We start from the raw sequence: 26,359 nt of genomic DNA on the forward strand, positions 1-26,359 counted from the left end.
TAGTTCGAAGGGAAGTGAGCACATAGAGTGTTATTGTTGTAGTGGTTGTGGTCACCTCGCCAAGGAATGCTCGAACAAAGAAAGAGGTAAAGCTCTTATGATAGATGAGGTAGATGAGTATGTCGAGGACAATTGCGACGTAGAGGAACATGAACCTGATATTGGTGTTATTGATGAAGAGTTGGATGATCAGGAGACCTACACTCTCGCAGTGGTCTGATGCGCCTTTGCCCAAGCTAAAGAAGATGATTGGCATAAGAACACGCTCTTTTACACTTATTCCAAGTGTGGAGAAAAGAATTGTAAAGTGATTGTGGACAGTGGCAACTGCGCTAATGTGATCTCTAGCAGCACCATGAGTCGATTGGGCTTGGAAGCCGAGTCTCATGCTTTGCCCTACAGAGTGTCGTGGGTTGATGAGTCCTCCATTCCGATCTCACAGCGATGCTGTATCCCTATCTAGTTTAGGTCGTATAAGGATTCGCTGTGGTGCGATGTGGTTCCCATGGATGTCAACCACATTATCTTGGGTAGGCCTTGATTTTTTGACTTGGACGTTATAATATTTAGTCTCTTGAATATTTGTACATTCATGTTTGAGGGCAAGAAAATTAGGTTGCATCCTCTTCTACCAAAGAGCATACCAGAAAAGAAGGAGACCACCAAGAAGGGTGATCCTGGAACTTCGAGGAAGTCCAAACTTAAGTCTCTTCACACTGTTAATGCAAACGAATTTGAAAGAGAGACTAAGGAGGATTTAGAGGTGTATGCCCTCGTGACTAGAGAGGCTACTCCCCAAGTTGGTGTAGAGTTGCCTAGCGATCTGATTTCGGTGATGGATGAGTTTCAATGATGTCTTTCTTAATGACCTCCTGGATGAGCTTCCACCTATGAGGGACATCCAGTATGCCATTGATTTTGTCCCCGTGTCGACTCTCCCAAACCTTCCTCATTACAGAATGAACCCCATAGAGCATGCTAAAGTCAAGAACCAAGTTGATGAGCTTCTTAGGAAAGGGTTCATTTAGGAGAGCACGAGTCCATGTGCCACGCCCACCCTTCTGACGCCCAAAAAGGATGGCATGTGGCGTATGTGTGTGGATAGCAAAACCATTAACAAGATTATCGTTAAGTACTGGTTTCCTATACTGCGTCTTGATGATATGTTGGACATGATGGACAATGCCACGAATTTCTCCAAAATATCCTCAAGAGTGGGTGTCACCATATCCGTATTCGCATAGGTGATGAGTCTAAAACGGTCTTCAAGACGATGGATGGGCTGTACAAGTGGCTAATCGTGCCTTTTGGGCTGACCAATGCCCCAAGTACATTTGTGGTTGATGACCCAAGTGTTGAGACCTTTTATGGGGAAGTTCCTAGTTGTGTACTTTGAAAACATCCTTATTTATAGCATGACTAAGGAACAATACCTCCATCATCTGAGGCAAGTGTGTGGGATCCTTAAGGTAGAGAAGTTATATGCTAACCTCTAGAATTTTATTTTATTTTTCCTAGTAGTATCATCTTCTTAGGTTTTATTGTGTCATTTGAGGGCATGTCTGCAGATCCTAAGAAAGTCAAGGCCATAGTTGGCCTGAGCCGTGTAATATTCATAAGGTGTGTAGTTTCCATGGCTTAGCCACCTTTTATAGACAATTCATTAGAGGGTTTAGTTCCATCATGACTCCCATCACCAATTGCATAAAAAGAGGGGAGTTCCAATGGACTAACACAGCCTCTAGGGCATTTAGGGAGATCGAAATCAGGATGACTGAAGCTCCTGTCATGCGGCTTTTAGATTTTTCTAAGGCTTAACTTGTGAATAGGGGTGTACATCGAGTCGAACCGAGTCGAGCTAGCCTCAGCTTGGATCGGCTCGGTCACCAGGCACACCTAACTCAAACTCGGCTCGACTCGGTGATCGTGCTAGCATCTCCAGTTCGGCTCGGCTTGGTCAGCAATCAGATCAGTTTGAGTTGAGTTCGAGCTAGTTTCGAGCTTTCGAGCCGAGCGTGCTCTACTGCATCATTTTTATAAGGAGTTGCGGCTTACTGGCGAGCTGAGCGTGCCAGACAGGGAACGGGTGATTTGAGCATGCCGGACGGCAAGTTGAGAGCGTGCTGGACAGGGACAGGGCGAGTTGAGCTTGCCGGATAGGGAACGGGGGATCTGAGCATCCGGGCAGGGTGTGGTGAGACTTGAGAGTGTGCTGGACAGGACAGGGCGAGCTGGAGAGGACGGAGAGACTAAAGAGAGAGGGAGGAAAAGGAGTAGTAGAGATTAGGGGCGCCGTGTAGCAAGGGAAATGAGTTAGGGTTTAGGGGCACCGGTCGTGCGGGCAAGGGAAATGGGTTAGAGTAGTAGGTTTTTTTTTTTTTTGTTTTTTTTTGTTTTTTTTTGTTTTGTTTTTGTTATTGTTATTGTTTTTGTTTTTTTATTGTTTTGTTTTAAAAGTGTATATATACCCTTGCACCGAGTCAAGTCGAGCCAAGCCGAGTTCGAGCTGGATTCGATCCGAGTCTAGTCGAGTTGGGGCAAGCTCGAACTCGGCTTGAACTCGTTTTCGAGCTCCAAAAATCAGCTCGACTCGGTTCGAACTCGGGTTCGAGTTGAGCCGATTCGAGCTTTTTCGAGTTGAGTTGAGCGAGCCAACCGAGCTAGCTCAGTTCACGTCCACTCCTACTTGTGATACGTCTGGTGTAGATATAGGTGGAGTGCTTAGTCGGGCAGGGCACCCTATCGCTTTCTTTAGCAAAAAATTGAATGAAGCGAAATAGAAGTATTCTACATATGACAACGAATTCTATGCAGTAGTGCAGTCCTTATGCCATTGACGACATTATTTATTATTGCGGGATTTTGTCTTATTCTTTGACAATTAGGCTTTGTGCTATCTCAGCTCGCAAAAGAAATTGAACCCGATGCATGCCAAGTGGGTCTAATATCTCTAGGAGTATACTTGTGTTGAAGCACAAGGCTGGGGCTGAGAATAAACTTGCTGATGCGTTGAGTCGTAGGGTCGCGTTACTCCACTCAATGAGCGTAAAAGTCACCGAGTTTGAGCATTTAAAGGAAGATTATCCTAGTTGCCCAAATTTTGGAGAGGTGTATGTATCTTTATTAGATGGTCAGTCTAGGGTTAGTAGTGAGTTTGTCCTGGTCAATGAGTTTTTGTTTAGAAGTGATAGATTGTGTATACCTTGTACGTCCCTCCGTGACTTTCTTATCTGGGAGTTTCATGTTGGAGGGATAGCCGATCATTTTGGGCATGCCATTGCCCTCGTAGAGGAGCACTTTTATTGGCTAAGTCTCAAGCGAGACGTGGCTAACATTGTAGGGCAATGTAGGACTTGTTAGTTGGGAAAGCAGAGGAAGCTGGAAACCGGTTTACATATACCTTTGTGAGTCCCCCACGCCCCTTGTGTTGTTATTAGCATGGATTAGTGCTTAGGCTCCCCAAGACGATTAAAAATCACAATTCCATTTTTATTGTTGTGGACCGTTTTTCGAAAATGGCTCACTTTCTTCTATGTTCTAAAACGTCTGGTGCCACTAATGTGGCTAAGATATTCTTTAGGGAGATAGTACGTCTGCAGGGTTTGCTAAAGACCATTGTGTCAGATTGAGATTCGCGGTTTATGAGTTGATTTTGGAAAACTCTATGGCACATGATGGGAACTAAGTTGCAGTTCTCTTTGGCAGAACATCCTCAAATTGATGGTCAGACGGAGGTTGCCAATCAAAGCTTAGGGAATTTGCTACGATGTCTGGTGAAAGACCATATTAGGACCTGGGAAGCGGTTTTGCTTATAGCCGAGTTTGCATACAACAATTCCAGGGTATTAAAAAATGGTTACGTAACGGTCTTTACGTAATGGTAACGGTCATAACGATTACGCGTTACAGGTTCGAAATGGCTGTTACAGAAAAAACAGGCCGTAATGGCCCCATAACAGTCATGTAACGACTCTGTAACGGTCTTGTAACAGTTTTTTTTATTATAAAATTTAAATAAAAAGGGTCGATACGGCCGTTACGGCCCGTATCATAACGATAATAGTGGTGGCCGTTACGCCACCGTTATCATTTTGGAACACCTTGATCAATAGGTCCACAAGAATGAGTCCATTTGAGACAGTATTTGGGTATAAGCCTAGAATGCCTATAGATCTCATACCCATGTCCATTTCACATAGGCCAACTAAGTCCGCAAAAGCATTTGCACTACATATTAATGACATGCATAGTGAGATCAAGAAGCTCATTAATGCTAGTAATCAACATTATAAATTCTCTACAGATTCACATCGTAGGTTTAATGAGTTTCAAGTAGGTGACTACGTCATGGTCCGCATTAGGCCCGAACTATTCCCACATGTAACCATGAGGAAATTACATGCCCACAGTTCAGGTCCATATAAAATTTTGACAAGAGTGGGCCCTAATGCATAAGTGGTGCATCTTCCATCCCACATGGGCATTAGGGCAACATTTAATGTGGAGGACCTTGTGCCTTGTGATGGACCTACACATACATCTTCTAGCCCTCATGCAATCCTTTCTCCTATTCCAGATGATGGTGCCCTTGACCCCGTCTCCAGCCCATGGCCTTTGCCAGTCTTTACTTCCCACCCATTGCCTTCTCTTCCATCACTACTTGGTCGTAAAAAAGAGATCGATGATGTTCTAGACCACCAAGCTATTTCTACCTGCCATGGAGGATATCGGAAATACCTCGTGAAGTGGAAGGATTTGTCGAAGTCATTCAACATATGGATTACAGAGGCAGAGTTCTAGCGCATTGATCCCGACCTCCTCGAGCGTTATCACAGCTTTATTTCGCCAGTGGCGAATTCTTCTCAACCGGGGAGAATTGATGGGGACATTAGAGGACCTACTCAGGTGTACCAGAGACGTAAGCGACTACCCACATCAACTCAACTCTCTTTGTGGATGGGAGGCGAGTTCCAGATGAGGCCTGCTTGGCCATTTTGAAGACCCCACATGCATTGGACGTGCATCAGGAAGACCCTACTTTGGGATGATGTATGCGGGCTGCTTAGGAGACCATTTAATCATATAATTTTTATTTTACGTCGATCCGACTATCGGATCTTGTTGATCAGGCCATCGGGCCATCAGATCTTATAGATCTGGGCCCCTTGAACCCTTATCTTTCTTCCTTTATGTTTTTGGTTATTTTTAAGATTTATTTAACGATTGAGATTGATTGTAAGTGTTTTAGTTTCCTTTATTTGGATGATGGGTCATATCACTTAAGTGAATGGAATGGTAGTAATTATTTTGAAATTTTATTATAAAAACATATTGGGGGGGGACTTTTTATTTTTATTTTTAGGGTTTGTAAGAAACACTCTATTCCAATTGAATTGTGAAAGGGTAGAGGCTTGTTTGGTGGTAGATTTCCCCAAAGGGTATTCTTGCTCTTTCTCTATTCCAACAAGGTATTCATCTTCTTCTCCTTTTTTTTTCCTCATTTCCTTTCCCCTAAAATATTTCTAAACCTGTTAAAACCCCAACCCAATACATCCCTTTTCTTCTTTTCCCCTACCCATCCATGTGTGGACCCACACGTTCGTTTGTGCGGACCTTCACGCGTGGGCCCCATTTCGTAACTTTGCCTCCTCCATCTCCTTCCAACCCTACCTCATCTCCTTTAATCCTTAGTACTCCTATTTCCAAATCTCAATTCATGAACCTAAAACCCTAACAAAATTTGATTTTTTTGTAAAACCCTTCCCAATACGGAATTTTATTTGCATCATTGTTTAGTCACGTGGTTGTTGCACTACCCACGCTAGATTAGAAGTCCCTACTCCCAGGTTGGCCACTCTCGAATTATTTTATATTTTTGTGCGTTGTGTATGTAATAACTTAGGACCTTTGTGTTAAAAATCTGAATTTTTTGAATATATTATGTGGATATGTTTGATTTTACATGTTGATTATTGAAATTAAAGTGCAATTGATCTTTCATCTTGCATCCTAGGTTAGTTTCTGTCGTCCTACATTGCAAACCTTGCCACAAAAAATCCCACCTTAGCCTTTATTGACTAACACCGATTTATGGCATTTGAAGAAAGACAATGTATGTGGGCATATTTGTCAGAGTTGCTTTAATGAGCTTAAGCCGGCTACCCATCGATAAGTATCTGCTTTTTAATATTGACAATTCTTTCCACCTCATTATCCCATGGGTGCTTTGCAAGTTTCCCATTGCAAAGAGGCTGGAGACCTAAGGGAGTTGAGGAAAATGACCCTGCACGACAACCAAAGATTCCAAACATTTGCTTTACCTCATCGGTCGATATCCATAACCCTAACATCTCACTTTTAGCTATATTCACTCTTAGCCCCAACACCACTTCGAAAATATCTAACCACCATTCTTAGCTTGTGTACCATTTCGGCTATTGCTTCGCAAAAGAGGATTGTGTCATCAACAAACCGAAGATTTGATATCGAGGAACTGCTCCTATCCAACCTGTAACCACGAATAAGGCTCATCTCTTGCCCTTTGTTTGGCATTTTGCCTGAAGCTTTTGCCACTACCATAGAGAAAAGGGGCAAGTGGGTCCCTATGTCGAATGTCTCTCAAGCTTCTGAAGAAACATCTAGGGGATCCATTGGCTAGAACCGAGAGTCTAGCTGAACGGACACACTACCTTATCCACCCTCTCCACTCCGCACCACATCCCAACCGGCCTAGCATATAATCCAGAAAGGTCTAGTCAACTTTATTTCCAATTTGCACATAAAGTCTTTCCCCCATAGTGGCATGAGTCAATGCATTCATAGGCAATAAGTGCACATTCTAGAATTTGTCTTCCTCCTACAAACATGCATTGGCTTTTGGATATCACACTTCCCAACATTGCCCTAAACCTTTTAGCTAATGTCTTTGCGAGAATCTTGTAGGGCCATTCCATCAAACTTATTGGATGATGATCTTTGAGGCTTTCTGCACCGGTCACATTCTCCTAGATCGATTGGCAATCGATCCCTTTTGAAGAACTCCACCATGAAGCTCCTAATGTCAACTTTCACCGTGTCCCAAAACTTGGAAGAACACAATCCAGAAGACATCTAGCCCCAATGCCTTGTCTTTGCCTTGCGAATCCACAACAACTTTGACCTCTTTCTCGGAAAATGGCTTCTCAAGAGATTCAATTTCAACATCTAATAAAATGTTGAATTCTAGGTTGTCTAGCCTCAACTTTTTCCATCCTTCCCCAATTAGCATTCTTTTGTAAAATCGCACCACTTCCTCACACAATTGGTCTTCTATCGTCCACTAAAATGCTACTGATCTTATTACTTCTAGCTTGAGCACTTGCAATACTGTGGAAGTATCTTCTGCTTTTGTCCTCCTCTTTGAGCCATATCGCTTTAGAATGTTGATGCCACTTGATTTCTTCTTGTTTTAAACGATTCATCCCATTTCACTTTTTCTTTCTCTGATAACTACATCCTTTCTTCCTTGATGTCGATCTCCTAGATTCCCTCGAGAAATAGTTCCAATTTCAGCCTTCCGTTTTCCCAACACCTCTTTTTCGAAATTAATTTTTCTTCCCAAGAGCCGCAATTTCTAACATGGCCTAAACCTTGCGTAGCCTTCCACCTTGAAAGACCTCCATTCTATTACTACCCTGTAAAGCTCACCACCTCTAACCAAGAGAATTCAAATCTAAACAACTTTGGTGCCTAGTTCTCATCCTCCACCTCCAACAAGATGGGACAATGGTCGGGCATTGGCTTCAAGCCCCGCATCCTCCACCTCCAACGGGATGGGACGGTGGTTGGGCATTGACTTTGGCAAGCCCCACATCAACGTCAATGGGCCATCCACCCTGTCAACACCAAGAACATGCCAATCTTAGACATAATAGGCCTTTGTTGCCCATTTGACCATGTATATATAACAACTCCCATCAGAAAATTAACTACCTCATGCGAGTTCACCCGCTCTCAAAAAACTTTCATATCACACGTATTTATGCCCCCCACTAGATTTTTTGAAAGTAAACCTTGTCACATTCGGTGTTCGAATTATCTCTGACATTATCTCTACGATATTGATAACACTGGTATTATCAGAAATTCCAGGTATTAGCAATGTATTGTAAGTATCGCCAACATATTAATATCACTAATGTAATCGCCAATATTTTCAACTATGTAAATTCTAGGTGTCAATTGTATTGCCAATGCATCAATATCGCCAATGTATCACCAATATTGTCGACTATGTAAATTCTAGGTAATGCTTGTATCATAAGTGTATCGACGATATTTCAATAATATCGCCAACGTATTGATATCATCAAAATTTTGTTTATCAACATGTGTGATATTGAGATCACAATCTTTCATTTCCTTTCCAATAGTTGATGATTTCTTGGTGAAATATCATGTGTTGTTGATATTTTGCAATATCGATGGATGATTGGATGGAAAGTTGGATGGTTAAATAGGTCGGATGGGATGGTTGGACTGATTTCTCATAACAATCCATGCTTTCAAGGCCCCATTAAATGGAAACTTGTTATGTATGCATTCTTTTTTCAATTTTTTTATTTCTAAATATGCAAATATGTACATTTTAACATCTATTGATGTTTTGTTGAAAATTCCACCGTTTTTTCCAGGTTTCCTCGCATTTCCGGTTATTAGGAATATTTTCGGTGATATCGATATTGTTTCCGTATCCCTGGCCAACAAAACTTATAACGATACCGATACTGCGAACATTGGTCACATTGAAGTCACCCCCCACACCATGGGAAACCCCATCTCTCTCTCTCTCTCTCTCTCTCTCTCTCTCTCTCTACGTGCGCGACATTCAATTAAGTCAAAAACTCCTGCCTTTTTGCAGACTGTATACTGTTTAGAACTAGACGACATCTCCTTTCGAATCACAGATGTTGAGTAATTTCCTCCCCACCATTCCTCCTTCACCCACTAATTTGTATCCCATGCAATCACAATTCCTCCGGCAGTCCTCACTGCATTAACAACCACCCACTCCTTGGATTTGCAGCCCCACAACGAATCCAACATCAATCGATGACAACTAGGCAACTTAAGTCTCCTCATAAGAGATGACCTGAGCCTTCGACCTTCTCCACACTGCTTTCATATGCCCTCTCTTTTGCCGATCTCCCAACCCTCTAACATTGCATTTAAAAATTTTCATCTGGACACCAAACATGCCTTTCTGCCCTTCCTTTCCCCTCTTACACCTCTTGCTGAATCTTAGTTCACTGTAGAGACAAAATTAACCAATTCTCACTAACCTTAAGGAGTTCTCTGGACTCCCTTTAAAGCATAGTATACTCCTAGCTTCCACAATGCTCCATGAATTGAAACAACGCATAGTATTTCTCGTCACAATCATCAATTGTGATTCCAGTCATCTTCCCAAACATGAAAAATTGCTTCCCTTATCCATCTTTCCCTCTAGGACTCAACGTAAAATCTTCCACCTTGACATCCACAACTAAACTGGGGAGGCTTGGACGATCTGGGCCATTGACCCTCCTGACTTAATTAACAATAGCTTCCTGTGACATCTCCACGACTGGAATCTCCCACAACCCATCTCCATTGGGTTGTATGAGTTGAGAAACATCCTCCTCATCATCCATGTTCCCCATTGGAATAATAGAGCCCACCACGTCCGTCTCCCTTGGATCATCATCCCTTCATATGTTGGCTTCTGCACCTGGCTGGATTTCCTCTTCCATTGGCATGTTCGTAATCAACAAGAATGTCTCCAAACAGCACGTCGGGCCTTCTTCAACAGAGATGAGTAGGTTCTCACTCTCGATAAAAGGTCAAAATCGTCACACACGTGACCGTTAAAATTCATCGCATGTGTTTTGGGGATAAAACCACGCGCGTCAAGAAGGCCATGTGTGCACGCTATGTGTTGAGTCTTCCACAATTCCTGCGCAATTAAAGCCTTAAGCCTAACGCTATGGCATGTGTTGCCCATCCTTTTCTCTGATTCTCCTTCCTTACTTTCTGAGCCTGCACATGGCACCCAAGCTTCCTCTGGGTCCTTCCAAGCCTTGGGATTGAGCCTTTTGTTCTGACCGAACATATCTCCCAATCCTCCATGTGTAGCGTTATCTCTCACTGAGCCTCGAGCGATGTGCCGTTGCCTGACACCATTGCAAGAGAGACAACTGCTAGGCTACACGTCTCCACAGTAGTTGTCCCTTTATCATCTGTTCTATCTCGGGTGATGGATGAGAGATACATCCTTCTCCCCCTTTCGATGCTCTATGGGTCAATGCTTTGTCTTCCCTGTCCATTCCCTTCTACCCATTGCCAAGGATTCTAGCTCTTATTTTCTCCACTCTCTCCTTTGCCCCTAGCTTGCCCTTGAGTCTCCCTCAATCTTGAGAGACACCCACTCCCACACCGTAATTGTAATCCTCTTCGGCACCTTTGCCATCTACTTCTTTTGCACATAGATGCACACCACTATCCACTCTGTACCACTCTTGGTCACTGGATCTATTGCTACCATTTCTCTTAAGCATGACCACACAATGAGTAAGGCTTCCATAAACCACACTTCGAGCGGCAACCCCACACCTGGATCCACACCTCCTCCCACCTAAACGGAGACCAGTTGGCCCACTTGGAGATGCTCACCATCGGCCCATCAGTGAGTAGAGCCCCCGCGATCAACATTCTCTCCCGTTCCTCTTGTGACTTCAAGGGGATCCAAACATCATCCCTGGATAAGGTCTTGATAGAAAATATCCTATTCTTCCACTTCTCACTCTAATAATGACTCCGCCACCTTAGCCATGGATGTCATGGGCCTCATTGACACTACCACGCTCCACTGTAGCATGTTCTAGGCATTTTCCACCACCATTGGGTTGATTTTTATCATCGGATTGTTAGGATCAAACTCCCGCCACAACCATCTTTCGCATCCCTACTACCTCTACTCCTTCCTAGTTTCTCCTCCTCCTTCCCGGTCTTCCCTAACTCCTCCATTGGCAACCACATCCTTGTACAAGACTCCCAACTTCCCCACCCTTTCCTCCAGCCTATTATCCATCCTGTTGTCTTCCCCCATCCCCCAAGTAGCCACATCCTCTTCTTTCTACTCCTTGTTGTCCTTCTTATTTGCTAGCTTGTTAACCACCTTGGGTCCGTATCTTGCCATTTTCATAAACAACTTACACCCTTTGAAAACCTTACCATCCATCTCCTCCACCACCTTACAAATCTCTTCCAGATTCTCGAGTTGGACAAAAGCAAAACCTCTATACTTTTAGGATCCCCTTTCCCTAGGAACAATTGCCTACTCCACCGGGTAGACAATGCCAAAGGCCATTGAAAAATTTTCAACAAAGAGGGTTGGGAACTGTGCAAGGGTTCAGACTTGTCAGGCTGACCTGCCCACCTCCAGCTCCTTATCTTCTCCATCAAAACCCACTCCTCCCCTTCTTCCTCCACCGCTACCTCCTCCCTATTTGAAGAAGCTGCTCGCCTCTCCCTTCCCTTATATTTTCCTCCTCTTGATACCCCATCTATTATTTGCTTCACTTTTCCTCTAATATCTCCCCCACACCATACCCCTGCAACAACCCTCATTTGATTTCTTTACCCCTGTCATCCCTCTTCCTCCCCTTGCTTGAGTCCCTAGTTGTTCTACTTTGGCTAATCAGCTCTCCTACCCATGACACCACTTTCTCCACCGTCTTCGCTTCCTTGGTTCTCCTCTAACCCTGGATGTAGATCTTCTCTCGAATCACCCTTCTCCAAGATTGTCGCCGCTAGACTCCTGCTGATCTTCCTCTCAATAGCTCCCATCTTGAACAGTCACTCTAATGCGCTGTTGAGTGTGCTCCCGAACCTGCTCCCACCTGCATCACATTATCTTGTTTAATGCAAGTAATCAAGTAGGTCAAATGCAAGTAAGAGTCCTAAAGATAAATATAACAAATTGGATATTATTATTCATATGACCTAGAATTTGAGAAACAGGGACTTGTATTCGTGGTTTTTGTAGTTGTTTATGTTTTAGTAATCAACATCTGTATGTAGTGTGAAAAGTTTATACCATGTTGTGATACACCGCTCTTTCGGCATTATTATACTAACTGATGATATATATGAGTTTACTAAGTAGTGAGATATATGAGTCTACATTCTGTAGTTGCATTTTAGATGAGTTTTTCTTTGCTCTTTTTCACTAATTCTGGAACGCACAACTGGTTTATGCCCTCAATTGGAGTTTCGATGAAATTCAGTTCAAGTCAATGTACAACTTTCAAGCTAGCAATTATACCCATAACTGCAGAGAAATGACCGTTCCTTGCAACTACCAAGTATATATAAACTCTCCTAAATTTTCTAATGCTTCTGCCAATTAATGCCATCTACCTATGATTGTGTGGGTCTCACTCTTCCTTATCCAATGTATAACATCATGTTCTTTCAACCATGTAAACTGCTGCAATCAGATACCAGAATACCCAGTTATCAAGTTTCAACATCGTTTCAGTGGATGCATGGTTCCTTTGTCAAGAATAACTGGCAGAGGTGAAGCACATCATACTTTCTTATTTGTCCATAGTCTTGCTCTGATAGTAATGAGATGACACTAGTACTGTGATGATCATTTGCCAAGGAGCACATGGTCAAAAGAGCAGAATCAGAGAATGCTTCTTTTCTCTAATTCTAAAGGGCATATCTGGTATATGCATTCAATTGGAAAGGAGAATTCAAGTCAAGCTACACCTTTGAAACTAGCAAATCTACCCTTAATGCCAGAGAATAGCTGATCCTTGCAACTAGTAAGCATATATAAAATCTTCTCAAATTTTTGGTGCTTCAGCCCACTAATGTTACCTACTCATTACTGTGTATGTGTCACCGTTCCTACTGCTCTCAATCTATTATCTAATGGGTAACATCATATTCTTTCAAGCACATTAACTTCTCCAACCAGATACTGGAGTACCTAGGTGTCAAGTTTCAACGTCTTATTGGTGGATGCATTGTTCAATTGTTAATAATCATTGGCAGAGGTTAACCATATCATATTTTCTTATCTGTCCATCTTGCTCTAGGAAGTACTGATAATAAATCATTTGCCCATATTCTAGTACAGTGCATGATGCAGGACATGAAAATTAAATATGATATGCGAGATTTCAGGCTTAAGATCACGTTTGTTCAGAAACAATTACACAAATTCCATATCTCACATGAAAGTCCAAACATTCAATTAAGGGGAATCTATGCGAGTCCAAGCCTACACATGATAGGGCCGGATCAATAAAAATTATGAAACAAACGATACTCAAAGATAAGAAATAATCATCCACACATGCATAGTAATCAGTCCCCAATCCGATGGATTCACCAATTTCAAATCAAGGAACCCTAGGGTAAGAAAAAGGATATAAAATTGGAGATTTGAGTAATTTAGGGATTTTGGGTGATCGTGGAGTAAAAGAGAGGAGAGACGAACTAGAGAAGTACCGTATGTGTGGACAACAACAATGGCCCAGACGCACGTGCGTGTGATCTTGGCTGCACGTGTGTGGGACCCACTATTTAGAAAAAGGCCACCTTTGCCCTGGTCGGCCAGAGATGGACTCCAAAACCCCCAAATCTCAGCTCAATCTGATGTACGGTTTGTGCGTGATGCTTCGTCGAAGTTTCAGCCCTCCTGTAGGGCCAGATTCTGAAATTCTGATGTGGGGAGGAGAATTGCTGCAATAGATGATTGATTCAAAGTGTAGATGATGGGGTGAGATGAGAAGAAGGGATGGTAGAAGATGAGTAATAGAGATGGTGATGGTTAGGGGCGAATCGAGATAGATGTGGCTTCGCACCACGGTAGTTAACCCTTCGATGAAGGGAGGGCTTCGCACCACGGTAGTTAACCCTTCGATGAAGGGAGGGCTTCGCACCCAATTAGGCTTCACAACTCAGAGAGTAAGAAAACGCATAATTTTTTATTAATCTTCAATCAATGAAAAAAGCTACGAGGGGTGCCTATTTATAAGAAAACCTTATACCCTAAAACTCGCGCCATGTGTGCAACTTATTACTTGGCGATGATGAAAACCAAAATAAAAATAATCAAAGAAATCTAAAGCACCCATGATGTTTTAAATAACATTAATAAGTAAAACGTAAAATATGAAATCAATCTGACTAGTGGGCCATGATCATGAGATCCCATGATGGGCTTTTCTTGACAACGGGCCCACTCTTTTGAATTAAAACTTCGTCTTTTAGATAGGAGGCCCTCCCTGGACGTCGTCATCAATCTAGATCGACGGTAGGGCCCTCCTTCTGGCGTACGTGCGTAGGGGGGGCGGCATGAGTACGCGTGTGCGCGTGTTGTCCCCATCAATTCTCCTCGGCTGCGAAGATTTCACCACTAGTGAAATAAAACTCCTGAATTGCTCCAGGATGTTAGGATCAAGTCTCTGAAGCTCCTCGTCAGTGAGCCACGTGCTGTCTGAAGCTGGGCGTGACTTCCATTTAACCAGGTACTTCTGAAACCCGCCGTCCGACATTGAAACTATCTGACAGTTTAGGATATCCTCTAATTCTTTTTTGGGTGTGTGAAGGTTAGGTATGGGAGGTAGAGGCTTGGAAAATGAGTCAGGAAGGATAGGTATGGGAGGTAGAGGCTGAGAAGATGGGTCGGGAGGGGTAGGTATGGGAGGTAGAGGTTGGGAAAATGGGTTGGGAAGGGTAGGCATGAGACGTAGAGGCTGGGAAAATGGGTCGGGACGGGCAGTGTTCGAAATATCGATACTATCGGCCGATATATCGGCCGATATTATCGTTATCGCACCACTGCGAGACGAAACTCCTCCGATAACACCCGGAAGATACCAAAAATCCAAAACTTCAGATATCGCACGATATTATCGTCGATATCGCACGATATTATCATCGATATTGCGCGATATATCGTCGAAAGATACCAAGTAAAAAAAAAAAACACCAAATATCGTCCGGGACTGTCATTATCCCAAAAAAAATTTGGAAAAATTAAAAAAATATATAGAGAAACTTTCAACAGGTGGATTTCGATACCTGTACAAGAGATTTTTATGATCAGAAGCTTCCCTTTGGTGGGCCATTCGAATCAAAGCGTCGTCCGTAGGTTAGTGCAAACAAAATCTCCGATTTGGAAGAGAAATCCATCAAAATTTGGAGAAATCCAAGTATTTAGGCAAAATCCGGCGAAATCCTTGCTGAAATCCGGAGAAATCCTCGCCAAAATCTGAAGATCTGTGAGATTTTGGAGAGATTTTAGGTTCCGGAAGGCTGGAACCCTCTCTGCTTCGAAAAAAAAGGCGTCCGATCCCTTTTTTTTTGGAAATCAAGGTGGTAGGTGTACCGCACACCACCGAGTTGACTGGTGTGTTGACGTCACCAGGTTTCGTGGGTCCCATCATAAGGTATGTGTTATATCCAAACCGTTCTTCCATTTGGAAAGCTCGTCGTAAGGCTTGAGCCGAAAAATAAGACAGATCCAAAGATCAAGTGGACCACACTACAAATAGGAGTGGGAGATTAAACGTTTACCATTAACCCTTTTGGGGTCACGGGAGTTTTGGATCAATATGATATTTGTTTTTCCTCTTCATCCAGGTCTGTGTGACCTAATGAACAGATTGGATGGAAAATAAACATTATAGTGGGCCCTACGAATATTTTAACGGTGAGAATCAGCCCCACTGCTATATGTGGCGTGGTCCAGTTGAGCTTTGAATATGGCTCATTTTTGGGCTCATGATCTAAAATGATCTCTCCAAATTCATGAACGGTGTAGATATAATAAATACATTATCGTGGGGCCATGTAACTTTGAACCGTTGGTACCACTGAGTTGCAGGAGTCACCGCCTTCTTCATAGTGTGGTAGGAAGCGGGCGTAGTGAGTAGTGTACTACATAAACTCTGTGGGGCCCACCATAATTCATATATTTTATCCACTCCATCCATCCATTTTACCATATAATTTTATGATTTTTAGCCCAAAAAATGAGCATATCCAGGACCACACCACAGAAAATGGTGCGAATTAAACATCTACCATTAAAAAAATCCTTAGGAGCCAAAGAAGTTTTGGATCAAGCTGATATTTGTTCTTTTCCTTTATCCATATCTTTGTGATCTTATGAAGAGGTTGAATGAAAAATAAACATCGCTGTAGGCCCTAAGGGAGGTTTCAACGGTGCAAATCATTATTCGTATTGTTTCTTGTGGTATGGTCCACTTGACCTTTGGATATGTTTCAAATTTGTGCTCAACTCCTAAAATGAGCCAGAAAAACACATGGACTGCATGGATAAACCATGTACATCTACGGTGGACCCAATAAGTTTACTCAGTACTATAGGAGTGGATTAGGTGAGACCCCGCCTCACCCAAGACCACACAATCGTACCGTGGGGCCAACTTGACGTGTGTATTCTGTGTCCACTCCATCCATCTGTTTTTTCAGATCATTTTACAACTTGATCCTAATAATTAAGAAGATCCAATTATCAGGTGGACTATACTCAAGGAAACAGTATTAGTTGAACATGGTACCGTTAAAAACTTCCTAAGGTGCACCTTAATTTTTCCTATATTTTATTAGGCATCCAATCCGCTGATAACTTCACATGAGTTTGAATGAAGAGAAAAAACAATTATCAGCATGATCCAAAACTTTTGTGGCCCACTAATGGTCAATCACCATTGTTACCTATGGTATGGTCTACCCAATTATTGGATCTGCTTCAATTTTTGGATAATGTCCTAAAATGATATAGAAAAACAGATGGATGGGGTGGATACTGAATATAGTTCTCTGAGTTCAATAAGACAACGCATAGCTTAGACCCTATACAAAGGAAACCTATTATGTGCACTTCTTTTTTAAGATTTTATGATTTAAAAGTGTGTATTAAGGTCTTTTTTAATAATCCCTGAAGTTTCATTGAAAAATTCAACCATTTTCCCAATGTTTCCCCATGTTTCTCAAAAAGTGCGATAAATTATGCGATACAAACGATATATCCCATGCGATAACCGATACGTATCTGTATCCCAAGGGTGCGATACATTGTGCGATACCGATATTTCGAACACTGGGGACGGGTAGGTATGGGAGGTAGAGGCTGGGAAAATGGGTTGGGACAGGTAGGTATGAGACGTAGAGGCTGAGAAAATGGGTTGGGAAGGGTAGGTATGGGAAGTAGAGGCTGAGAAGAAAGGTCAGGAACAGTGGGTATGGGAGGTAGAGGTTGGGAAAATGGGTCGGAAAGGGGCTATGGTTCAAGGGATAAATATGAGAAATGAGGACAGGTAGGCAAAGGGCCGGACAAAGTATCAGTAGTCCCCTAAAAAGAAACTAGATCCTCCACGTTGAATGTGGAACTAATTCCCATAGAAGGTGGAAGATCTGCCTCATACGCATTGAGACCGTTTAGTTTTATAATTTTGAAGGGTCCAGCGCTACGCGCGTGTAACTTATGAACGGCCCCCGGAGGGTATCGCTCGGGCTAGATGCAGACTATTACAGAGTCCTTAATATTGAATTCTTTGAAACGTTTATGTTAGTTTGCAGAAAATTTGTAATGTTCATTACTAGTAGTGATCTTCTGCCTGATTTCTTGATGTCATGAATGAATGTGATGCGCAAAAGACTCTGCAGGCTCTGACACCCTATGAGACAGTGACATAGGGACAAGATCAATAGGTTTCCCAGGTTTATAAACAGACACGACTTCATAGGACTGAGACCTGTGGACCTATCGATATAACTATTAAACGCAAACTCGGCTGTAGGTATTATGGTGTCCCATGTTCTAGTGTGCTCTATATCTCTTATAGGGGGAGACTCATCCGGTAGATCATCAGAAAGGACATCACGTAACTCATCTATTATCGGAATGGCCTCAGTGGGTAACTCTACACTAGCTTCTGGTGCACTCTCTTCAGCCATAAGACCGCACATGTCATACCCCTCAAAATAGTGGTCTTGATGTCTCTCATGGGGTGGGTGCACGGGTGCACACTCATAATTGATTCCTTCACCAACTCCATTCATTGGTCTATCCTCCAGGCCACCTGCATGAGATTGGACATCTATCACAATGGTGAGGTTTGTCCTGGCGATGATCTTTAGTCGGGTAATGCGTACATCAAGCTGTTTAAAGCATTAGTCCATTTCCAAGCGCTTAATCAAAAACTCCAACTTCTGGGACAACTTGTTTAGTGACTCTTGCAATTGTTCTATGTTTAGTGTAGGGTGCCAACCAAAATTCAGTAATATAGTTGTCAAAATATAAGATTGATTGATTTATTTATTTATTTTTTAAATTATAAGAAACAACCTAGTTTCTAAAAACAAAAAAGGAAAGTTTTTTTTTTTTAAAAAACAAGTTAGGAAAGTTTCTAAAAAAAACCAACCTAGTTTCTAAAAACGAAAAAGGAAAGTTTCTAAGAAAAACAAATTAGGAAAGTTTCAAAAAAAAAAAAAACAAATTAGGAAAGTTTCTAAAAAAAAACAAATTAGGAAAGTTTCTAAAGAAAAGCAACCTAGTTTCTAAAAATGAAAAAGGAAAGTTTCTAAAAATAGAAAGTAAGTTCCTAAAAAAGAAAAAGGAAAGTAAACTAGTTTCTAAAAAAGAAAAAGGAAAAAAAATTAGTTTCTAAAAGTAGATTAAGAAAGTTTCTAAAAAATTAGTTTCTAAAAAAACAAAAAAGGAAAGTTTCTAAACCTAAAAATAGAAAACTAAGTTAATTTCTAAAATAATTCAAATAAGGGGATAACAAAAAATTTTAGCAGCTTATGTCAGGGTTTATGGACCTCTAAACAGCCATATATGATGAGAATTGATGCGTAATGGACATAAACAACCAAACCCTGAACATGTAACGAATTCCCTACAAGAACCCTAGGCTCTGATACCAAATTTGATGCAGGACATGAAAATTAAATATGATATGCGAGATTTCAGGCTTAAGATCACGTTAGTTCAGAAACAATTACACAAATTCCATATCCCACATGAAAGTCCAAACATTCAATTAAGAAGAATCTATGCGGGTCCAGGCTTACACATGATAGGGTTGGATCAATAAAAATTATGAACCCAACGATACTCAAAGATAAGAAATAATCATCCACACATGCATAGTAATCAGTCCTTAATTCAAGGAATTCACCAATTTCAAATCAAGGAACCCTAGGGTAAGAAAAGGGGCATAAAATTGAAGATTTGAGTAATTTAGGGTTAGGTTTAGGGATTTTGGGTGAAAGTGAAGTGAAAGAGAGGAGAGAGACAAACCAGAGAGGTACCGCATGCGTGGACAACAACAATGGCCTAGACGCACGTGCGTGTGATCTCGGCCACGTGTGTGTGGGGCCCACTATTTAGAAAAAGGCTACCTTGGCCCTGGTTGGCTAAGGATGGACTCCAAAACCCCCAAATCTCAGCTCGATCCGATGCACGGTTTGTGCGTGGTGCTCCGCCGAAGTTTCAGCCCTCCTATAGGGCCAGATTTGAAATTCTGTTGTGGGGAGGAGAATTGCTGCAATAGGTGCTTGATTCGAATTGTAGATGATGGGGTGAGATGAGAAGAAGGGATGGTAGAAGATGGGTAGTAGAGATGGCGATGGTTAGGGGCGAATCAAGATAGATGTGGCTTCGCACCACGGTAGTTAACCCTTCGATGAAGGGAGGGCTTCGCACCCAATTAGGCTTCACAACTCATAGAGTAGGAAAACGTAAAATTTTTATTAATCTTTAATGAATCAAAAGAATTACAAGGGGTGCCTATTTATAAGAAAACCCTATACCCCAAAACTCGCGCCATGTGCGCAACCTATTACTTGGCGATGAAGTAAACCAAAATAAAAACTAATCAAAGAAATCTAAAGCGTCTATGATGTTCTAAATAACATTAATAAGCAAAACGTAAAATATGAAATCAATCTGACTAGTGAGCCACGATCATGAGATCCCATGATGAGCTTTTCTTGACTAATGGGCCCACTCTTTTGAATCAAAACTTTGTCTTCTAGCTAGGAGGTCCTCCCTAGACGTCGTCATCGATCTAAATCGACGGTGGGGCCATCCTTCTGGCGTACATGCGTAGGGGGGGCGGCATGAGTGCGCGTGTGCACGTGATGTCCCCATCAGTGCACATGATCGAAAGAGGCGAATCCCCCATGATTGCTCCAGTTCGATACTGTGCAATTTACAAAATAAAATGTTGTGACAAAGAGAGCACGTTACCCATTATTATGTTGCTTGAATGCCATTTTAGGATAGTTTTCTGTAACTCTTTTGAAGATGGTTTTATGCTCATAGTTCGTTACTATGTGAACTAGCATGTCCCAGGTTTTTACCTATTAACTCCAATTCAGTCCTTGTTATACATTGACATTGTTAAATTGTTTGATTATTTTCGGCCTTTCATTCATTCAATGCAGTGTTCCTAATATCGATAATATTGGCCGATATTGTTGGTATCCCACTCCTGTGATACGATACAGGCTTGAAGATACAAAAAAGTAAGAAAAAAATTCTGGATATCGTGCAATATATCGCAGATATTGCAATATATCGGCGATATCGGTGATATATCGCATGATATTGCTGGTCAATTTGTTGTATTTATTCCAGATATCATCAATATCGACAGATATCACGAATCCGAGTGGGAATTTTCTTCCCTTCTCAAAATAATATCCGAATTTTTGAAAAAAATCCTAGTTTCCCTTAGGAAATCTTTCTTCTAATTTACTCGTAGGTGGATTTCAGTCCATCTTACTGAGGATTTTGGGAGGGAAAGAAGAGTTTGAAGCCCGGGATTAACATCTTCTTGGATTTGGGGCCGTTGCTCAATCGGTGAGAGTTTTACCATTCCGATCCATTGTTTTTAAAATCTTCTAAAATGAGTGTAAAATGAGATGAAATCCTTGAATCTTCATGAAATGCATGGAAAATTAAGGATTTCCATCTTCGATTTGGAGATTTGGGTGTTGGTGCGCCGATTTGGGGGAAATTGGGGAAAAATCGAAATTTCCACAATTTCGCCCAAATTAGTTGCAATGTTGCACTCCAAACATGAAATCAAGCATGCATGAGGCCTGATCTACCGATTTGTGAAGTTTTTATCAAATTTCAAAAAAGAAAATTATTTTTTAATTAACAATTATTAAAATATTATTATTATTTTTTTGAAATTTATCTTCAACCAGCTGTGAATTAAGACTAATTTTGAAGTATTTAAGAGTGTCTAATGAAATGATCACATACACTATAATTTCAAAATTCGTGTAAGTGAGCTAATTTGGGGAAATTGGGGAACATTCAAAAATTTCCCAAATTTACCCAAATTGCTTGCAATGTTGCACTCCAAAATTAATACCAAACATGTATGATGGCTGATTTCAACATTTGTAGTGGGTTTTTGTCAATCAGACAACTCATAGCTTAGGACCCTATACAAAGGAAACCTATTGTGTGCACCTTTTTTTTTTTTTTTTTTTAGTTGTTATGATTTAAAAGTATGTATTAAGGTCTTTTTTAACAATACCTGAAGTTTCATTGAAAAATTCAACCATTTTCCCAATGTTTCCCCATGTTTCCCAAAAAGTGCGATACATTACAAGATACAAACGATATATCCCGTGCGATAACCGATACATATCTATATCCCAAGGTTGCGATACATTGCGCGATTCTAATATTTCAAACATTGATTCTATGTAGATGTTTTTAGTAGTTAATGTTAAAACTGAACATTCATTAGCACCCTATAGTCTTTTGGTTATTCCAGATATTCTTTGTATTTTGGTCATTTAAATTTGATTTCACATCACGAGAGTTCTTCAACATTTCAGTGTAGATTTTTGGAAGTTATGCGTTTTTAGTTGTTTCTTCTCCTGTGCATATGAAATTCCCAGATAGATGGAGCTGATGTCAGGCTCTAAATTTTGTCATATGTTTCTAGCTTTCACATGTTTTTATGACTTCTTAATCTGTCAAGTCATGAGTATATCTCTTGTTTGTGATTTTTTTGACCTTGCGAATCTAGCTTTGCATTCTGGCATGTGAAACTTGAAATATCGTCCTTAACATATGGGACTCAAGTGAATGGCGATCTTTTTTTATCTTCTGTTTTTTCGGTCTTATTCTGTTGAATTTTGATCGTGCAGGTTGGGTTTTCAGGAGCTGGTTACATATGGTCAGTTTGTGAGGGAGGCCTTGAAGAAGAATGGAGGCACTCGGTTGCACCAACTCCTTTAGATAAACTTACAGTGATATTCCCTGGCGCAGATGATGATCTTGATTTAACAAACCAAGATGGCAGCCTTCTTCCAGCTTCTGGAGAGTTGATTCCTGACTCTGGGAGTGTTGCTTCTGATGATGATGCCAGTGAAGTTTTCAAGGGCGATTATGCATATTTTGAGAAAGAGGTGATTAAATAGGGACTCTAATACTGTTACATTTGTCTCTCATTCCTCCTTTTTTCTTTTTCTTTCTTTGGCAGAATGTTCCAATTCAATGTTTATATTTCAGGTGGAAGCAACTGTTTTAAGGGCTGTTCATGAAGTTCCTGGTGTGGACCAAAATAATTTGATCATAGAAGTGAATTCACTTCGGTACAGCATTTTCCATTTCTGTTTTTATTGTTATATGGTTAATGGTTGTATATTGATTAGTATTGATTTGTCTTTGATAATGTTTGTTGGATGTATATTTTTCTTTCATCAGGGGTGGTAATGGGCAGTAGTCCAATCTTTTTCTTCTAGGGTATCTTCCATCAACAATGAATGGCATCATATAAACAATTTGGATCATTAAAACATGACCTCGGATCCCATGAGTGTCTTTAAACTACTCATCGATGTTGCTTGGGAACTGGTCTCAAGCATCTCTAAACCATCCATTCTTTCTATATAGAAATGGTCTACTAGATCATTGTACCAGGCCAACTGGCAGGACCTGGCCATTCATCGTTGCCCTGGGCCTAGCTAGCCCAGGCACTAGGACTGCATTTCAGGCCCAGGCCCAGACCCAGGCCTGTCCCTCTGGCTAAGTGTAGGGATTCATGCCCTGGCCTTACAGGGTTGGGCTGCCCGCCCCATTTTCACTCCCATCTCTAGTCATGTTTGTTAACATTATTTTGGGAGCCCTTCATGCATACTAACATACAAATGGAACCTCTATTGCATTTTTCAATGTCTCAAAATAGCCAGTTTGGTGGTTTGCAAAAAAGTAATATAGAACCAAAATGGAGTGGTTTGGTTTAAAGATTTATAAGCATTTAAGACAACCACTTCTAGTCTTTTCCATAGTGGATTCTTAAAATAAGAACACTTGCTTAGAATTGTTTTTCAAAGTAAGGAATATGAAATGGAACTTTGGTAGCAACATGAAAGTCTCTGACATGGTTAAATGCACCGATATCAATGAAATGGAACAAATTGAGAACTGGGTTAAGCAGTGGAAGAGCGGCTAGCTTTTTTTTAGAGCAACATGAAGTTCTAACTCATTAAAAGTACTCAGTAGCACTGGATGGGTAATTGGATCTATAGACTCAAATGGAGATAGGAAGGGTGGCACTGTATGGGGGTCATGATTTTCCTAATGCTTCCACCTTTTGTACACTTGAAGTGTGGGCTCTCAGATAGTCTTTGGACTATTTTTAGGCTAAGGCAAGCAAGGACTAGGCTCAACAAGAAGTTGCATGGTCACAAGTCTCAAAGTCACCTCATTCTACACTGAGAATAAAAACTCAATCTCAAGAGATTACCCTCATTAGGGGGGAAAAAGTGATGTAGGACCAATGCATGAACCAAATATTGTGTGAGATCAAGTAGCAAAATTAAAGTAATTAACAAAAACATAAAACTTGCAATTATTGTCACAAGTACCAAGAAAATCAAAAGAATATCTTGCATAATCCTAGCCTAGGTTACCAAGCATCGTTATACAAAATCATTAAATAAAGGAAACTAAGATCTAATGGATGTGAGGACATCCAATTAGCATAGGTAAAAGTCTATTTCAAAGTAGGAGATGTAATACTACCTAGAGTAAAATTAGGGTTAGGGAATTTGGGAAAATCTAGGAGTTAGGGTTTATGGGATCAAATTGGGTGAAAGTATTAAATGGTTTAAGTATTAGGATATGGGAATTAAGGTTTTGGATAGAAGGGGTATAAGGATTTTGGGTTAATTGAAGAATGAGAGAAGGTAGGGTTTGGTAGTTTGGGAAAATAGGAAAGTTGGGGATTTCTAGGTTTAGGTTAGGGTTTAGGAAAAGGAGGAAGACGGTTTTTCTTTAAGGGTGATGGGAAACCGAAGGGGACAAAGGGATGTCTGTACGGCCAACCCGGGAGGTTCACACGTGTGGTCGTGCAGTCACATGTGTGGCTAGGTTTGCAAGGGTTTGGGACTTTTAGGGTTTGGCTTGTTGATAGGTTTGAGAAAAGTAGGGTTTAAAAGAAAGATGAAGATCTGGGGATGGAGAAGATCGAAGAACCTTGAAGAAATACCTTGATGGGGAATGAAGGGATGAAGATGTAGGGATAGATGGAGACCTTGTACATCCATTGATGAAAACCGACTTCACACCAATCTCCCTTCCAAATCACATGTAAGCTATCTTCGAATCTCATGAAGATAGAAGAAGAGGAAGAAAGTAAGAGCTTCTTTTTTTTTTTTTTAAATTTTATTTTAAATTTTAAATTTTATATTTAAATCACAAAATTCAATGGGAGAGGTCACACCTTTTATACCTCCAAGCAGTTCAAAATTACAAATAACACCATCTTATGAATTTTAATAAAAATGGCCATAGTTTAAAGAGAATCTACTAAAAGCACTCATAATGGTGTCCAAATATAAAATAATCAAAACTTAATCGTAAAAAATTATAAAATCTAAAAGTCGATGTGAACGATCCATAATCAATAGCCCGATCATGTGATCTACGCGATTTAACAGCTTGATCGTCACGTCCCTCCAATACAACGGTCTAAATCACTCAATAAAGCAGCACATGTGCATCTTCCCACTGTGGGGTCTTCCAGATGCTTGCACATACACATGGGGTCTTCAACATGATCATTGGTACTCGCCTAGCCAAAAGAAAATCGGTACAGCCCGCCGCCTCCTCTGATATGTACGCAAAGGTGTACGTGAAGTGATATCCTCATAAAAAAGGCTATCAAAGTTACATCAGCACAAGCATGTAGTTTTAGAAGACTTGATTATAACACTTGTATCTCCTCTGAGTTCACGTGCACCAAAGAAAAATATACTTTATTGCTCCAAGTCAAACTTGTTTGCGCTTGGTCTCATTGTATTCAAAAGTGGTTACGTAACAGTAACGGTGGGACCCGTTACACGATACAGGGCTGTAATGCTCGTTTTAAAGTAAATTGCTTGTAACGGGCTTGAAACGACCATTACAGGCCTATAATGACTGGTGACGTGCCGATATAGGCCTGTAACAGTCTGATACAGTACGGGGCTGATACAGTTTCTTTCTTACAATTATTATTATTATTATTATTATTTTATAACCATTACGACCACTGTCATCATTATTGAATACTTTGCCTGGTCATAACTGTTGAGCAAAGCATATGTATCCAAAGACTTTTGCTGGTAAGGAAATCAAGGTAATCGTTTGGACAGAGCGGACTAAGGAGACTAACCCCTAGCTGCATGATCCTACTAGTTGTTCCCTCTTTGTATCATTCATTGGACTCACACTCCCATTCCTGCTTCATACAAATTGTTGTATTGCAAATCGTAGCTGAGACTGAATCATATCAAATCATGAATTGTATGATTTTTTTGATCTTCTTCAAAAAATCTGAAAAGCTATAATAAATCAGAAAAATATGAAAACAGATTAATGATGCATTTTCCATCAATATACACCAATAGAAGTACCATAGGAAGATACGTGGACATAAAGTATACGTACGCAATTATTTACAGTAACGCTAAGATCAAAACTATGTATATGTATATACCTACATATTTGGCTTACATGAGCAGATAAAGAGTTTTAACTTTTGAATTAATTGTGACAATGATGACTAAAGAAGTGTCTGTGCTAAGAAACAACTGAGAATGTTTTAAGATTGTGCGCTAGTTTCCAATCATGTGCAATAATCTGCAACCTAGTTAGAATTCCTGTAGCAACTTTCTACCTTTTACATCCGAACAAATTGCTGCTTATCACCATCATGTCCTGCACTTCCGAAGAAAGTAGTAGATCATAAGAGAACTGATCACTTCGAGG

At 40.9% G+C, this 26,359-nt stretch overlaps 1 protein-coding gene across 2 annotated transcripts in view; it reads left to right on the top strand.

The window, feature by feature from the left end:
• LOC131251361 (uncharacterized) overlaps positions 1-26,359 on the top strand; it is a 134,588-nt gene that overhangs the window by 76,971 nt on the left and 31,258 nt on the right. For both annotated transcript variants that reach the window (XM_058252044.1, XM_058252043.1), the window contains exons 9-10: positions 22,252-22,512; positions 22,616-22,698. In XM_058252044.1, coding sequence (XP_058108027.1) covers positions 22,252-22,512; positions 22,616-22,698 — 344 coding nt within the window. The remainder of the gene's footprint in view (positions 1-22,251; positions 22,513-22,615; positions 22,699-26,359) is intronic.

This window comes from Magnolia sinica, chromosome 7 (assembly GCF_029962835.1).
Source record: "Magnolia sinica isolate HGM2019 chromosome 7, MsV1, whole genome shotgun sequence".
In the NCBI taxonomy this organism is placed as follows: Eukaryota; Viridiplantae; Streptophyta; class Magnoliopsida; order Magnoliales; family Magnoliaceae; genus Magnolia; species Magnolia sinica.